Source organism: Etheostoma cragini, chromosome 18, assembly GCF_013103735.1.
Source record: "Etheostoma cragini isolate CJK2018 chromosome 18, CSU_Ecrag_1.0, whole genome shotgun sequence".
In the NCBI taxonomy this organism is placed as follows: Eukaryota; Metazoa; Chordata; class Actinopteri; order Perciformes; family Percidae; genus Etheostoma; species Etheostoma cragini.
The window spans coordinates 16071358-16087617 of record NC_048424.1 but is presented as its reverse complement, the minus strand read 5'-3'; the positions used below and the strand labels follow the sequence as shown (position 1 = coordinate 16087617).

General features: G+C 40.8%; 1 protein-coding gene across 2 annotated transcripts in view; it reads right to left on the bottom strand.

Moving 5' to 3' along the window:
• Positions 1–16260, bottom strand: part of dse (dermatan sulfate epimerase) — a 28140-nt gene that overhangs the window by 2647 nt on the left and 9233 nt on the right. For both annotated transcript variants that reach the window (XM_034900957.1, XM_034900959.1), the window contains 3 exons: positions 12046–12299; positions 3667–3906; positions 320–527 (listed from right to left, as the gene is read on the bottom strand). In XM_034900957.1, the coding sequence (XP_034756848.1) occupies positions 320–527; positions 3667–3906; positions 12046–12299 (702 nt within the window). The remainder of the gene's footprint in view (positions 1–319; positions 528–3666; positions 3907–12045; positions 12300–16260) is intronic.

Here is a 16260-nt window from a genome sequence, read left to right as displayed (position 1 = left end):
TATTTACATGTACCGTACATATGTGATTCCCTTTGTTTACCCAGAATGCCTTTTGGCAACCCTGAGGGAACAGCTGTGACATGGCTGCTTTCAAGGAACAGATCAGATCATTAGTATAGTAATGTCTATATATCAATCTAACATTATTAGATAGTAAATATCAAGACCAATAACACTCTCATGTCTGTCTGCTTAACAATACGCTAAAGTAGGCCTGCACGGTATTGGGGAAAAACTGACATGCGATAATTTAATCCCCTGCAATATATATTGTGATGTGAGTAATTTTCCTTTGTATTATTAAAATTTAGCAGCTCACCAGATGAACTCTGTGTGAAGAGTACACCACCTCTGGCCTTTCCCAGCCTGCCCTGGCCCCTCTATCACCCTGTTTTGGTGAATCAGATCTGCCAGCCAGTTTCCACTGCCATTACGTAACACATAGCGGTCCAAGAAGACCAGCTGGCTCTCCGGCCCGTAGAACCAGTTGTAGTTGGAATCTGCAATGGCTACAGTCCGCTGAAATCCTGATGAGATGGTGGAATAAAACGAGATGACATGGTGCTGATGTTGAAGTTTATAGTGCCAACAATGCATAAAAATATCACTTCAAACAATATGTTGATTCTTGGTAAATTCCAGCACACTACCGCACACAGCTCATACTAAATATTTGGCTTGTGACAACGGATCTAAGACAAAAGTGCCCACCCAGCGTGAACCTCAGTACCGTCTGCTGTGACCCAGCTCAGTCCCAAACCATGCACAAATGGTTCACACTGTTTTGTTGTCTGTAATTATGTAAGGCAAGCCTTGCACTCTGGTGGTCAGCGGGTTCTTAGAAACCAGCTATCGGAACTACAGCATGTAATCACAGTCAATCATTTGTCAACCAACAACAATTGTAGACAAAAATTGCAGAAACAAAAACACTTTGTCTCTTTTCACTATCCCTTAAACATGGCTAAACAAGAAACACATTTTTCAAGATATTAATTGCAGGAATTAAGCTGATGTTATTGCAGGTTAGGCATGGATTGTTTGCAATCAGAATGAAGAGAAATAACAATGTTTAATACGGTCTTGGATCTAGGATGTTAACACAAACACACAGACACATACAGCGAGAATACAGGGACACTTCCCACTCATTAATTAGAACACTTCAGCTCCTTTCAGGGCTCTTTAACTATGTAAGTTCCACTCTTAAGGCCAACACACAAGCATCCTAACACACATGGGCAGCAATAAGGTTAGAAATCATCCAACAGACAACTCAGCTCCTTTCAATGCTTAAAGTTAAAGAGACACAGCTTTCACTTCAACTGACACTTGACCTGACAGTAACTTACTTACGCGCGTACACTTATTCCTTCCTTTGTCCCTCACAACTGGCGTTGGATCTCTTTTCTGTGCTTGAACATTATCTGACTTAGAGCTGCAACAATGAATTGATTAATCGATTAGTTGTCAACTATTAAATTAACCACCCACTATTTTGATAATCCAATAATAGGTTTGAGTCATTTTATTTTAATTTTTTTAAAGGAATAAGGTTTCTCTGATTCCAGCATCTTAAATGTGAATATTTTCTACTTTCTTCTCTCCTCTGTGACACTAAACTGAATATCTTTGAGTTGTGGACAAAACAAGACACTTGAGAACGTTGTCTTGGGCTTTGGGAAACACTGATCCACATTTGCTACCATTGTTTGGACATTGAAATTGTCAAGTTTTGAAAAATATTTGGATGGTGCAACAAGACAGGCCTGCTTGTTTCTTTCAGGGACTGATTGCAGCAGGTGTGTGATGGCTAAATTGGAGTGGTTAGAAGGGGGCGGATGTCTGCGTGTGTAATTCTGTGGGAAACGCTGCATATGCTTCATGTACGTCATCATTTATCCGCTAAATCTGTTTGCATTGCATTTTGCTTTTATCAACATACTAACTGTTCCACCTCAGCCAAGCGTAAAAAAAACCTTTTTTTCCAAAATGTCAAACCTTTTTTAAAGTTGAAAACAGACGCAACGCTGGTAACGCACCTAGTAATGCAAACACTCAAGTCTTTCGCCTCTCTCAGCTCACTCATGCTGCTACTGTGGATCCAGATCCAAGACTCTCCTGGCTGATGTAATTAGGGGCTTTCTAAGTACAGCAGTGCTGCTCAGCCACAACACACCAACTGTTGGCAGGGGGCTGTGAAATGTCCGAGGCTGACCTAGGGGTCCCCTCCTCGGCTACTGCCCTCCCCCTGACCTGCAGAACTTCCAGGACACCACATATCCCTGCAGATCTCTGCTCAGCCCTGAAAGGCATCCAGGAAGGTAATAACCACACGCATGCATACCCCATATTGGCTCAGAGGAGAAGATCCTCTCCGACGTTGTTTTCAGTCTAATCTAATATATCCAACTTTTGGAATAGAGCATTCTCATTAGGACTAACCTGATAGCTAAGTCAACCCTTACTCACAGATGTTGACCTGCTCTGTGATTGGGTGGCTTTTAGCACACTATATATATATATATATATATATATATATATATATATATATATATATATATATATATATATATATATATATATATATTTGCAATAGCAATATTAACTGGGGCAATACACAAATTGTGCAACTTTTATTTTTTTAGATTTTTTCTGGTATTTGAAAAAGAATATGAGTATAAAACTGCATTTTAAACGGGTATAAACTGGTTTAAACTCACATTCTTTTTTTAGTGATGCCTTTCATATTCAAAGGACTGTTTGAAATGATTTCCTTTCGTTTGTTTTAAAATCAACCATTGTTTTATTTTATCAGAATACTGAAAGCAGCAGAAATGGAGAAATTAGTACATTTTAGTATTTGTTTATGTATCGCAAGTAATGTTGTTTTTGCGATATTCAACAACATAATCGCATATTTTCCTCATATCGTGCAGCCCTCCTGGCTTTATACCCTGATACCCAAGCAGGGGTACTTGTACCCCAGGGAGTACTTCTGCAGTTGCCAGTGGGTACGTGGAAAGATTGAAGAAAAGCTCCACTCATTGCGAAAAAATTGAAATTATGATTTGATTAAAAGAAAATATCCACATATAAATGTTAAGTCAACTGTAACACCTGAACACTACATGTTGCAGTTATGTTAGAGTGTGTGAAAACTAGTTAGCAATCTAGCACAGAAGTTTAAACAGGTAGTCAAAAGTAATGACTGAACAGTTACATAGCTAGAAGTAATGGAGAAATAGTTACAATAGTTAGCTTTTAGTAATGTTAATGTTAAAGCCTTCTGCTTCACTCCACCTAGCAGTAACCTAGTAGGCTAGTATTAGCCTGACTGCTGACCAAACTGACTAACACTGTGGCATTTGTATTTATTTATTTATTTTTTTACTTATTTTGTTTTTGCTTAAGGCAGCATTTATGAGCCAAGTATTTGTACAGATGAAGACAATAAAAAGGATTGACAGTATAATTGTATGAAAATAATAACTTGTATATAATTTATATAATAGTTTTACATTTGAAGCCTACATTAGGGCTCAAGGACAGTGTACGTGAGGACTGTGGGGGTACCTCGGACCAAAACGGGTGGGAACCACAGGCTTAATAAAGGCTTTTCAGAAAGTAAACTGTGCTGGCTGTGACAGGTGAAGTGCCAGTTACCTGGCAGGATGGTCCTGTACAGGAAGGCAAAGTGTTTCAGCAGCCAGGGGTGGTCGAAGTGGCTGATGGCAAAGTGGCGCTGCACCAGGAACATGTACTGGAACAGAGAGCGGGTGGTGTAAGTCCCGTAGGCCACGCCTTCATACAGGGAGCCATCCGTCACATCCTGCAGAAGGATCATGGACTTCTCCATGATGGACAGGACCTGCTTGGTCCACAGGTAGGCCTCCTGGAGGTAACCTGGAACACAGGAAGTGGAGATGGTTTCACAGGCCGGCACCACATGCTTTTGTCCCAAACATGGGAGCTGATTGGATTTGTATTGTATTTTTTTTTCCTTCTTTAACAAAAGTTGTTAAAGTTGAATAATATACAGTACTTCTAGGGATGTAACAGTACACAAATGTAACCTCACGGTTATAGCGACAAAAATTATCACGATTATCGTATTATCACAGTATTTTTAAAAAGGTGTTCAATATGTTTAGAAAGAACTGATAGGCCTACACAAGTTGAAATAGTTTCAAGAAGTGTAACAGTATTTATTATATTACAAAAATACTGGCAAAAGACGTGTAAAAACTATTGAAAACCTGCTGCTGAAACATCGGCCGGTCTGGTAACAACTAGAACCAGAGATATGACTTTGAGATTAGGAGGATTTACTTAAAACATGAAGTTAACTATGAAGTTATACATGTTACATGTGAAGTTGGATGTGGTTCTGAAATATAAGCAGATAATAATGCACTATAAGAAGCATCTGACTTACTATGACCATTTACCACAACTAAATATTATAGCCACCAGCATATAACAAGAAACAATACAAAAAATGACATGAATATCGCTGTAATAATGAACTTAAATGTAACACATTGCTCAGTAAAACAAACAGAGAATAAACCACATCTATTACAGCACACATATCCGTAACGGAGCAAACAGTGTAATACACCTTTAATAGCTAAGCATGTGGCTCCACAGGCGAGTCTGTTTACTGGTGATTGCACATCGTTAGAAAACACAACCTGAGTATCAACACAAGCTGCACAAGTAATATTAAATATACTGCACATCTATCAGCTATTCAATAACAAAGACAGCAACAGCAATATTAGCAAGCCGACAATCTCTCTCTCTCTCTCTCTCTCTCTCTGTAATTGTAACTGTCAACATTTCTACCGTGGTTTACCGTTACAATGGTAATCGTTACATCCCTATATACTTCTATATACTTCTAGAGACAATATATCATGAGACATTTCTAAAAATGGACTGTTTTCTAAAAGGAATGCATCACAGGCCCTGCTGTGCCTTGTAATACCCACAGTGCCCTGCTATGCCATAAACTACTACAAAGAACTGCTACAAACTACTATTTTTTCTACTTTTTGTTATTTTCACTCTTCATTCTAACCCCAACCGGCCCGTCAGACACCGCCTACCAAGAGTCTGGGTCTGTCCCAGGTTTCTGCCTAAAAGGAAGTTTTTCCTCGCTACTGTCACACTGTTGCTTGCTCTGGAGAAAACTACTAGAACTGTCGGGTCCTTGTAAATTCTGGAATGTGGTCTAGACCTACTCTATCTGTAAAGTGTCTCGAGATAACTCTTGTTATGAATTGATACTATAAATAAAATTGAATTGAAATTTAATCTTGCATCGGGCGCAGCGCAAAGCCTGACTCAAGTGTCTTTGCTAGTTTAAGACAGACTCAAATCCCCATCCAGCGCCCATCTGTGCACCCATGGGCGTGCTGGTATTACAGGGAGGTGTGTAAGGGTGCATTCTGGGAAGGCTGGTCTTACAGGGAGGTGTGTTCAGGTGCATTCTGAGCATGCTGGTCTTACAGGGAGGTGTGTTCAGGTGCATTCTGGGCGTGCTGGTTTTACAGGGAGGTGTGTACAGGTGCATTCTGGGTGTGCTGGTCTAACAGGGAGGTGTTTAGGTGCATTCTGGGTGTGCTGGTCTTACAGGGAAGTGTGTACAGGTGCATTCTGAGCATGCTGGTCTTACAGGGAGGTGTGTTCAGGTGCATTCTGGGCGTGCTGGTTTTACAGGGAAGTGTGTACAGGTGCATTCTGAGCATGCTGGTCTTACAGGGAGGTGTGTTCAGGTGCATTCTGGGTGTGCTGGTCTTACAGGGAGGTGTGTTCAGGTGTATTCTTGGCGTATTGCTATCTTGAGGCAGCAAAAAGGGATTACGCCGTTGACCAACAAAAATCTGGTCTACAGTCAATGACGCTTTATGCGTGTGCTTAGATTGGTAAAGAAGGGTCCAACAAGTATTGTGGTTGGATGGTATTGAGTACTGCAATTTTCTTGTCCTTCTTACAAGTTGACTAAAACACTTCTAGAGACAATATACTGAGACTGTACAGAGAATGCACATCAGTCTAACGTTTATTTCACGTGTAAATAAGAACATATCATGGAATTTCTGCTTTTTAATCGGCTTTAGCTATGTTTCCTGGAAACGTATATGATGTAGTCGCTGTTGACGGTAGCGTAAAAACACACAATAAAACAAATTGATTCTAGTGAAAAGAATTTTGTGTAAACATTGTGAAAAAAAAATCACCATACACGCAATTTCCGTGAAGTTCAGCTATCTTTAGACAGAACACTTTCTTGCTTCTGTATTATCGGAAAGGAGAATTCCATTTTTGTCATAAAGGGGAACTACATTGTGTCTATGTTGATATATTTAAATCAGATTAAAAGAGATGTTTTTCATTAAAAGTGCCCGAGGACTACAATCACTGCAGACATGAATTATACAACACATCGGGCCAAAAAGAGATTTCTACTGTGCAGTAATCATTTTTTCCATGAAAGCGCTTCACTTATTTATATATATTTGCAACAGGACTCATTTGCAAAAGTGACTCAGGCGCCGTGATATATAGTACATTAGAGTGTGTGTGTGTGTGTGTGTGTTATGTCACTAATGGAATGAATGAAACACAGCATTCCAGCCAACAACGTCTTAGTCTGTTACCTGGAGAAACCTTCCACACACACAATTTAGCTGTGGGGATGGAAAGCATGACTCCGCCAGGGCACACCACAACGTGTATACTCTCCAACACACACCGGATCACACACACATAGCCTTGACTATGAGAACAAGCAACCACATAAACACTCTAGCTCCATTCGTTGAGGAATCCTGGGGCCATGGTTGGTAACTGGCCAGCTCCCGCCCACAGGGGTCGTCCCCAACACTGTTTGGTTTTGGGGCTGGTCTACACAGAGCAGGTATTTACCATCAAACAGGAACTCTTGGCGCGCACAAAAACCATATTTGCACAAACAGAGCTTTACACAGTCCGGGGCCGCACCAGGTTCCAGTTAATTTAACCCTGGACCATCTACACACTGGTCCAGTTTTTGGCTGTGCACCGTTTTGATTTCAGTAAGTCAGATTCCAATTCCAATTCTTCCTTTGGATTTTGGATTGTATCAATTCTTGTTCACGATTCTTTGAGGAGTGGAGCTGAAACAGGTCACATGCTTATTTCACAGATAAGAGGAACATTTTATTTTGACTCTATGGTGTTTTACACTGTTACAGGGCTTTTTCAACATGAAATAAAGCCACACAACACAACATGCCCCTAGACCTAGAAGGTGCGTGTGTCAAATTTTGAACCGATGATCAGATTAAAAAACGACTTTCCAAATGATTCCAATGGAATTGTTTTTTTCATCGGAATTGTTTGGAACATTTGGTTTTGAAGCAGATGATTGGAACAATGTAATTTTGTTGGAAGCGGTTCTCGATGCCCAATCCTGTCCAGATTGCTGTTGAACCGCTCCAGCAGGATGACTGCCAACACTCCTATCTTACCCTCTGCACAGGGGCTTCCTATAAAGTTCTGGATTCGTTTTAAGGTTGGTGTTCTGACATGGTCAGGCACCATGTGACCACATCTGACCCGCTCCATCCTTACATTACCAGTTGGTCACTCTGATCTTCTGACCAGGGTTACTGGTTGTCTCTCACACTCAAAAACTGAAAGCGCTGAGCGCCTGGATAGCTTAGTCAACTCCAATCTGAGGCTCTTTACTGCATGTCATTCCCCCCCCCCCCTCTCCACTGTCATTTCTTCAGCTGTCCTGTCAATAAAGTCCTAAAAAAGTTCCAATGCCTTTGAAGTGGTTTGCTCTGACTCTGTGGAACGCCCTTGCTATTTTATTTTTTGTGTTCTCTGATGATGCTTTAAGAGCACTAACTCTTTTTCCACAAATATAAAAAACACCTCAAGAGAGCGAAAAAACGTTTCAGTGCAACTGAGAAAGTTTTATCAAAATGTTGCCGTTTCCATCCAGCTTTTGTAATGCAATGCTTCAAAATGCACCAAAAAATAGGTCATGAAAACACAACTATAGAGAATGCATTTTAGATGTTCAGCTGTAGCATCAGCAGCTTGATATTTGAATAAAGATTTAAAATAAATAAACAGAACTGAAAATGGCCAGTTAGCAGGAGCAAGGCCAGTCACCATAACTGAACCGAGAAAAGGAAGTACCATGTACTGGAACTCCAACGTCATCAACACGAAGTCCAAGGATAATGATGACACAGTGCTGAACATACGACTAAAATACTGAAATACCAAACACCATAACAAGAAGGGAGAAATAAAAAGAGAAGGATCACCACATTAAAAGGAAAAACACATACCAGAGAAACTGCATCATACATGCACTTAGTGTACAGTAACTCTCAGCTCTAATTTGCCCCCAGTCTAATGATGTGGCTAGCTTGCCTAATGACTAACAGAGGGGATAATGCTGCTGAGGGATGTGGCTGGACACCCACATCCCTCCCTGAGCACACATTATGTCTATAGGAATGTGAAAGGTCAAGGGGATTTGTTGTTTCCAACAATGCTCATTGACTTATTCTCTTCTCAGCCTTCAGTGTGTCTGCACATCTTAGCACACGGCAAGCATCTTGTGTAAAACTGACCTCGTTGCTGGCCATTTGTTTTCTCATCTGTTTATCATCAGGGGCAGGACCGAGTCAATGATGAAATACTATGTTTCAGTCTGACTGCTCAATGGTGGGGGAGGTGCATTTATGTGACGTGGTCTAGGCTTGCGCTTCAAATGAAAAGCAGTGATAGAGTGATAGAGGAAAGGAGAGGAGCCAGGAGTTTGGGGGATATTTGTAACAATGGAACGGCACAGCGCAGAGCGGTTTTACCGCGGGTCATGTGTAGGCCGCTTAAATAGGACTCTGTTGCTGGCCAGTGGGAAGGATGTGACAGACAGGGGAGGTGGGGTTTACTATGAACTGTGGGTAAACTGCACAGTCATATTGAACTTTCAGCTGCATGCACCAACAAGCAAACACCCGTATCTGGAATGTGCTGCCCCTTCCTATGTGCTTATCTACACCAAAGTCTGTCACTGCTCTAAACAGACAGCATGCATATTTCTAATTTCAGTGAGTGGCAAAGAAATTGCTCATTCTAATAGCATTGCGCCCTATAGGTATTTTAGGGCACAATAAGAACACCTAGTCTAACAGTCAGCAAAGGTGCCAAAAGCTTGTGTCAGATAATCAATAAAGAAGTAATCAAGAAAGTTATTCCTTCTGGTAGTGCTCATTGGAAACTTTCCATTTGTACACAGGCAACTTAGCAGAATAATATTTGGACGTAATGTCATCCCTTTGCACAAGAAATGAATGATACATATACAAAAATGGAATGCAGTCAGGCCTCTGCACAGTGTTCGGCCAGACACTTGAGTGAGACTGCTAAATGAAGCAGTTCAATGAGAGTATTGCAAATAGATCATGTGTGAGCAATCTTCTAAGAAGCTATTGTTCTTACAACTATAATCTCCACATGAGCGATGCTGTTTTTGCCATCGTAAAAACAGAGCAGGTAAAAGACAAAGTGTTTCCTAAACTCAACACAAAATGAACTGAAGCCAAAACAAGTCCATTCCATCAGGCCACAGTCTATATCCCCAATGTTTCGGATTTGTTCAGGTGCTGCTGGAAAGTGTGCCGGAGGTCCCTCATTTTCGGCCTGATGTCCGTCTCCTTCCTCTGTCTCTGTAGTGGATTTCTGAGGACTATGGTTACCTGCTAACCTGCTTACCTGTAAATTCAGACAGCTAGCTAGACTATCTGTCCAATCTGAGTATTCTGTTGCATGACTAAAACTAATTTTGAACGTACACATGTTCCACCAAAACAAGTTATTGAGTCCGGCACTTAGCACCGCCCAGGATGATTGTGATTGTGGTTTAAAGAAATACCAATAAACCAGAGCACGTTTTTCTCCCATCCCGGAATATTGTGTGGACTCGCCAGACCCTCCACAGCGCTGGTCTGGCATTGCGAGACTAATCAGGCCATCAGGCCTCTCCTCAGTGTCCACAGAGCGTTACGCCTGTTGTTGCCCTCTACGAAAAAGCCTCAGATCAAACCGCTGAGACCACAGCGGCTCTCTGTAAGCCAGCCGTCACTTCGTTCGCATCAGGGCTGGATCTTTTCAACCAGAAATCAAGATCACTGCATGCAAAGCAAGCTGCACCACAGGCATTTACCTTCTGAATACCTTTCTCTGCTGCCACTTTCAATATGTAGTGCATGACATTGGTGCAAAAAGACACAATCATGTTGGCTCTCACAGAGGAAATGCTGCAGAGAATAAGGCCCGGACCTGAATGCACAATGTGCAAAAGCTCATCTGCAGAACCGTTACAAAGGATTATTATGATGGATAGAAAATGAGTCTATGAAAACTATTCACATGATAAACAATAATTCATTTTCTCATGTTTGTGTATATACAGTGCATAATGTATATACTGACATTATTTTAACTAAACAAAGTTAAAGTAACTTTTAGAGCAGAAATAATGAGTTAATTCTGAGTCAGCAACTACTCATTTAATAAACAATGAGTCATAGTCAAGTTCCAGCTTCTCAAATGGGAAGACAACATAATTGTCTGATTAAGGGAGAAACATATAGGGAAATTAATCAATAATAACAATGATTGTCAGTTGCAGCCCTACTAACTCTATAACTATCTATTTAACCTGTTGTCTATCTAAATCTGTGGGTATGTTGTGTGAACTTTGAAACCCAATGTTTAGGAAATATTTCAATATATATCAACGATTCAACAAAATATTTCCTGTTTCTATGGTACCGCTGACGGTGACTACGTCATATTTGTTTCCAGTAAACCAGAGCGAAAGTAGAAAAAACCATTTGTTTGAAATGTCTCATGATATATTGTCTCTAGAAGTGTATTACTTAACTTGTTTCTGTTCAAGAAGGAAAAGAGAATCCCAGTACTTCTAGAATAACAATAAATGAAAATCCCAATATAAATCCGTCCCAGCCCTTTAACATTTCATAATCTGGAGTGCTACATTTTTTACTGTAATCCCTTTACAACAGTACCTTAGCTGGGTGTAAAGCCTCTGAATCAGCCTTGAGACCATGTGAGACTAAACCCAGACTAGTGAAAGTCCTTTAGTTGAGTTGAAGCTTGTTAATGCTGAGGAAAGCGAAGCAGGTTGCTAAAGCTGCACACAGAGCTGCAACGAGCTCGCTGGCTGAGAGAAGGAGGAAATCACTTGTTGTTTCATATCAGAGCCGATGAAGAGATTTTGATTGAAGATATAAAGGAAATACAAGGGGATATTCCTATTCCCAATCCTCCGTTGGTGGATGTGAATCTCTTTCTACCAAAGTTCATCACTATCTTAGCCACGGGTTGTACAGGTCTCCCGCTCTGGACCAAAGTGTTAACACACAGTACAAACTGACCAACATGCTCATCTTTGGGCTCTGGGCCAGGGCCGGACTCCTGGGGCCCAGAACGTTTTCTGAAAAGCCCCTAATCTTTGAGGTTTTTAAAATAACTTCAACTTTGTGTCATGCCCCCTCAGACTGGACGCCAAATCATTACTGGGGAAATATTGCCCTTTTTTCAAGATTAGTAATGCACAGCACGCCAAATTCTGACCCTACATTTCTTATGTATCCGTAAAATAATAACATCAGACAATTCTTGGCTCTATTTAGGTGGCAGGAATGAAAAAGGGTCATCCTCAGCATGGTTTGTGTTCTGGTTTCAGAAGGATGTAGAGCTACATCCTAAAAAACAGGATGTATTATTTCCTTGGCAACTACTGTCGATGCTTTGCCCAAATGATTGGCAAATTTGTAGGCTTTCTATAATCAAATGGCTTGAAAAATAATCCATATAGCTGCCGTAAATGGAGCATGCCCCCCCCCCAGACCCCTAGGTTTGGGCAAAACCTCGGATGTTAACGTCTGGCTCTGGCCCTGCTTTAAATACACATTACAGAGACATGCCTCCTGATCCGCTAACCTTGGGTCATGTACACCAGGCTTCCTGTGAGCAACGCCACACAGTTTGTGGGCTGGTGGTTGTGCAGGTACTGGAACCCCCATCCTCGGACGTAGGACTTCTCGTACATCAGGCGGGACGCGTTGCCGATCACCTGGAGGAATCGCTCCTGCTGGCCCTTGTTCAAGTACTCGTACAGGAAGTCGTAAGCGGTGGCGAACCCGACCAAAGAGTGCGCCAAAGGAACTTCATCCCAGGGGGCATCTTTAACCAACCTGCAACACAAACACCAACACACGGGCTTAAGGCGAGGCGTCAGGACATATGCAGAGCAGCTGGAAAATAAACACTCCACGGTAATCAGGTGTGAATTGTTCACTCTTTAAATGAAGCCCTGGAAAATGTTTATCATTAACAAGAAGCCGTTTAATTATCCCCACCACAGCTATAAAACAACGATTCACTTTGAGAGCAAAAATAAAGATGCTGAGCAGCATTTTACACCACAACAGCCGCACCACTGCTTACCAAAAAAAAAAGACAGTAAAAGTGTAGCCTAGTGCAGCAAATTGTCTCCTTGTTAACCGGCGCTAGGATCTGAGAATGCTGACTTCTGAGTGTTGACGTTGTAAAAGAGAGAAAGGTGTTCTGTAATCATTCTGCTTACTGTAGTTAAAGAGAAGGGGACTTTAGATGTGGTGTTGAAACCGAGTGCTGAACTAGGTCAATAAATCATGCTGAAATATACACAAGGATTCTGTTGAAATCTAAACGAGCACCGACGTCATGATGTCTGGCCACGGTTCACTGACGCTTTCATTCAAATGAGTTTGAAGTTTTGAAACAATCAAAACAAAACTACATCAAATCTAAGCAGCTCTGTGAACAGGCGTCAGTTTATAGCCATGGTCAAGCTATCTGTTTACAGAGCATGTTAGATTTGATTTCTTTGTGAACTGTTAGCTCATTTGCCAATAAAAATAAAGGCTATAGGTACAGATACACTGAATGCCGTGTATTTAATTTGGGATTGAATGTTCATCATTTATTTGGAACTTAGATACAAACCATGCAGGGTCCTAAATAATCACTGTCTACTGGCCAAATGCTGGTAAAATATGCAAGTGGTTGGTACATTTTCTTTCCCCACCAGCCAAAAAACAAAATTTTTGAGGAGCTGCAAAGAATTTGGACCTTCACTAGCTATTTGGCTGGAGGACAAAAAAGTGAATTTTGGACCCTGATAGCATGTAACTCCTAGTACTAAAATGATTTTGAAACCACATCCATGTCACAATTGTTTGGTTCAGTTATTGGTACATGGGTAACACCATCAGGCGCTTGTTTTTTCAAGCTCGTTTTCATAATCCATGGCCTGACAACCTTTGTCTTAATTTGGCACTGCATTAGATTACCCAGTGGTGTCTGTGTCTGAATATAATAGTATGGGAATAAATGTACTATTTTTAGGCTTTTTAATAACAAAACACAGGTGTTAACCTGCCGCTGACAGAGTGTTCCTCTCTAACGGTTAACTTTAATGCAGCGCAAAACGAAAGGTGACACCCTTCAGACCACAGCTCTGACCTAAAGCCCCTCTCACACATGCAGTTCAAAACGGAGGATTTCCAGGAAGTGAGAACACCTCTGACACGGCAATCTACTGTTGCTGATTCCTTGGACATTGTTTTATTTATATTATGTTATATTTCATTACTCATCGTTTAAGACACCGGCTTCAGGGAGCCATTTGGATTACTACAGATTAGTTTTGTTTTGGACAGGGATATAATTTGAATGGGACTTGTTTTCTTTGACCTCCGTTGAAGGCAGGGTTGGTCAGGTGGGAAAGCTGCAAGATTTTCCCTCCCCCTACCCTCACTCTGACGCCTAAGAAAAGGGGACCTAGTGCACTAGATTTCAGGTCACTTAAGGTTAAAAAAAAGTGCATTTACTAGCATGCAAAATCTGAATTAAGGAAGGATAACTTTCAGATCCATAAATTATTCTGGGCACACATCGTTGGTGGTCTGTGTGACAACACATCATAATCTCCCTTTCATCAGGGCCGCCCTCTCCTTCACTCGCTGTCTGTCAGAGGCTCACATAGTTAGCCTTCTTCTAAAATAAAAGAAACACTAAAGCAGAACCAGAAACCCCAATACCTTATAAATCTGAGACCTGAAGTGTTGGCGAGTTTCACTCACATATTCAGTCCAATAAACAAGCGATCGTTCTGACCGTGTGATGTTTAGAGCTGTGGCTCAGGCGGCAGAGCGGTCGCCTACCACGGATAAGGTTGGTGGTTCGATCCCTGGGCCTGCAGTCCCACGTCGCAGTGAACCCAGTGAACCCAGACCTGCTCCTGACACTGCGCTATCGGAGTGTAAATGTGCATAAATGTTTACCTGATGAGGTGGTGGCACCTTGTATGGCCGCCTCGGCCACCGGTGGATGAATGTGTTTGTGAATTGTGCCGGTACAATTTAAAAGATGTAACAAAATGCAGCGAAAACAGAACCAAATGAAAAATGCAACTTCACACTATAGGTGAGAAAGTGTCCTTTAAGTGTGTGGTAAATAAAGCAGGAAATGGTAACAAAAAAAATCCATTTGGTGTTAATAATACATGGTTTCCCCATGTTAAGTGGCAACTAAGTTTTTTTTGAAAAAGACTTCCTGTCAGCTCATTGACTGCTCTTTATGTTGCAATTTACCCATATAGCAAAAGGGAAGACTATAATAAAATGTATGCCAGGTCACAGTTGGGCTGTATATTAAATTATGCCAAAGCACACAGAATCTCCCTTCTGTATGTTTGCACAGACTGTGTAAAAAGGAAAAAAATGAAGCAGGCACAAGTATGCCACAAAGTAGAAGATCCCCGTCGGAACATGGTTCCTGGAGTTGACGAAGACTTAATTGAAGGATGTGAATACCACAGCTGACTGATTCCTGGAGCCACTCTGCACAAGCCCTCAGAGGTTCAGTGACCATAATAAAAGTGCAGCCAAGGAGAAAACTCACAGTGTGTTGTTAAGATGTGAAAACACATGCTCAGTGGCTTCTTGCTTCTGCTCTGTGGCCCACATACTGATACTGTGAAAAATGTCCTGCACATTGCATTAATACCAAGCCGAGAGAACCCCCCTCCCACCTGTTCAACGGCTGGAGGCAACACAGCAGCCGGGCGGCCGAATAAGAAGGATTGGGCCGCTTGAGCAATCGCTGAAAATGATGCTGAGCTGATTGAATCTTACAAAATACTAGAACCTTTGACGACAAAAAAAGAACTCTTGTAATCAAGATTTAGGGAGTTAAAATGTTGTGTCGAGGAAAGGAATTGTTGCAATAGAATAAAGTACTCCCACTACAAAGACTGTATATGTGTAGTCAGTGGATATCTGCATTTAATCAAATATGGATGTGTTGTTGTAATGGTGAAGGCTAAAATGTATTTCACATAAATAGCGCAAGTTTTCTTCGGGATGAATAAAGTATCTATCTATCTATCTATCTGTATATCTATCTATCTATCTATCTGTATATCTATCTATCTATCTATCTGTATATCTATCTATCTATCTGTCTGTCTATCTGTCTATCTATCTATCTATCTATCTGTATATCTATCTATCTATCTGTCTATCTATCTGTCTGTCTATCTATCTATCTGTCTATCTATCTGTCTATCTATCTGTCTATCTATCTATCTGTCTATCTATCTGTCTGTCTATCTATCTATCTATCTGTCTATCTATCTGTCTATCTATCTATCTGTCTAACTATCTATCTATCTGTCTAACTATCTGTATATCTATCTATCTATATGTCTATCTATCTATCTGTCTATCTATCTATCTATCTATCTGTCTATCTATCTGTGTGTCTATCTATCTATCTGTCTATCTATCTATCTATCTATCTATCTATCTATCTATCTATCTATCTATCTGTCTATCTTTCTGTCTGTCTATCTATCTATCTGTCTATCTATCTGTCTGTCTATCTATCTATCTGTCTGTCTATCTATCTGTATATCTATCTATCTATCTATCTATCTGTCTATCTATCTATCTGTATATCTATCTATCTATCTGTCTATCTATCTGTATATCTATCTATCTATCTGTCTGTCTATCTATCTGTATATCTATCTATCTATCTATCTGTCTATCTATCTGTCTGTCTATCTATCTATCTGTCTATCTATCTATCTGTATATCTATCTATCTA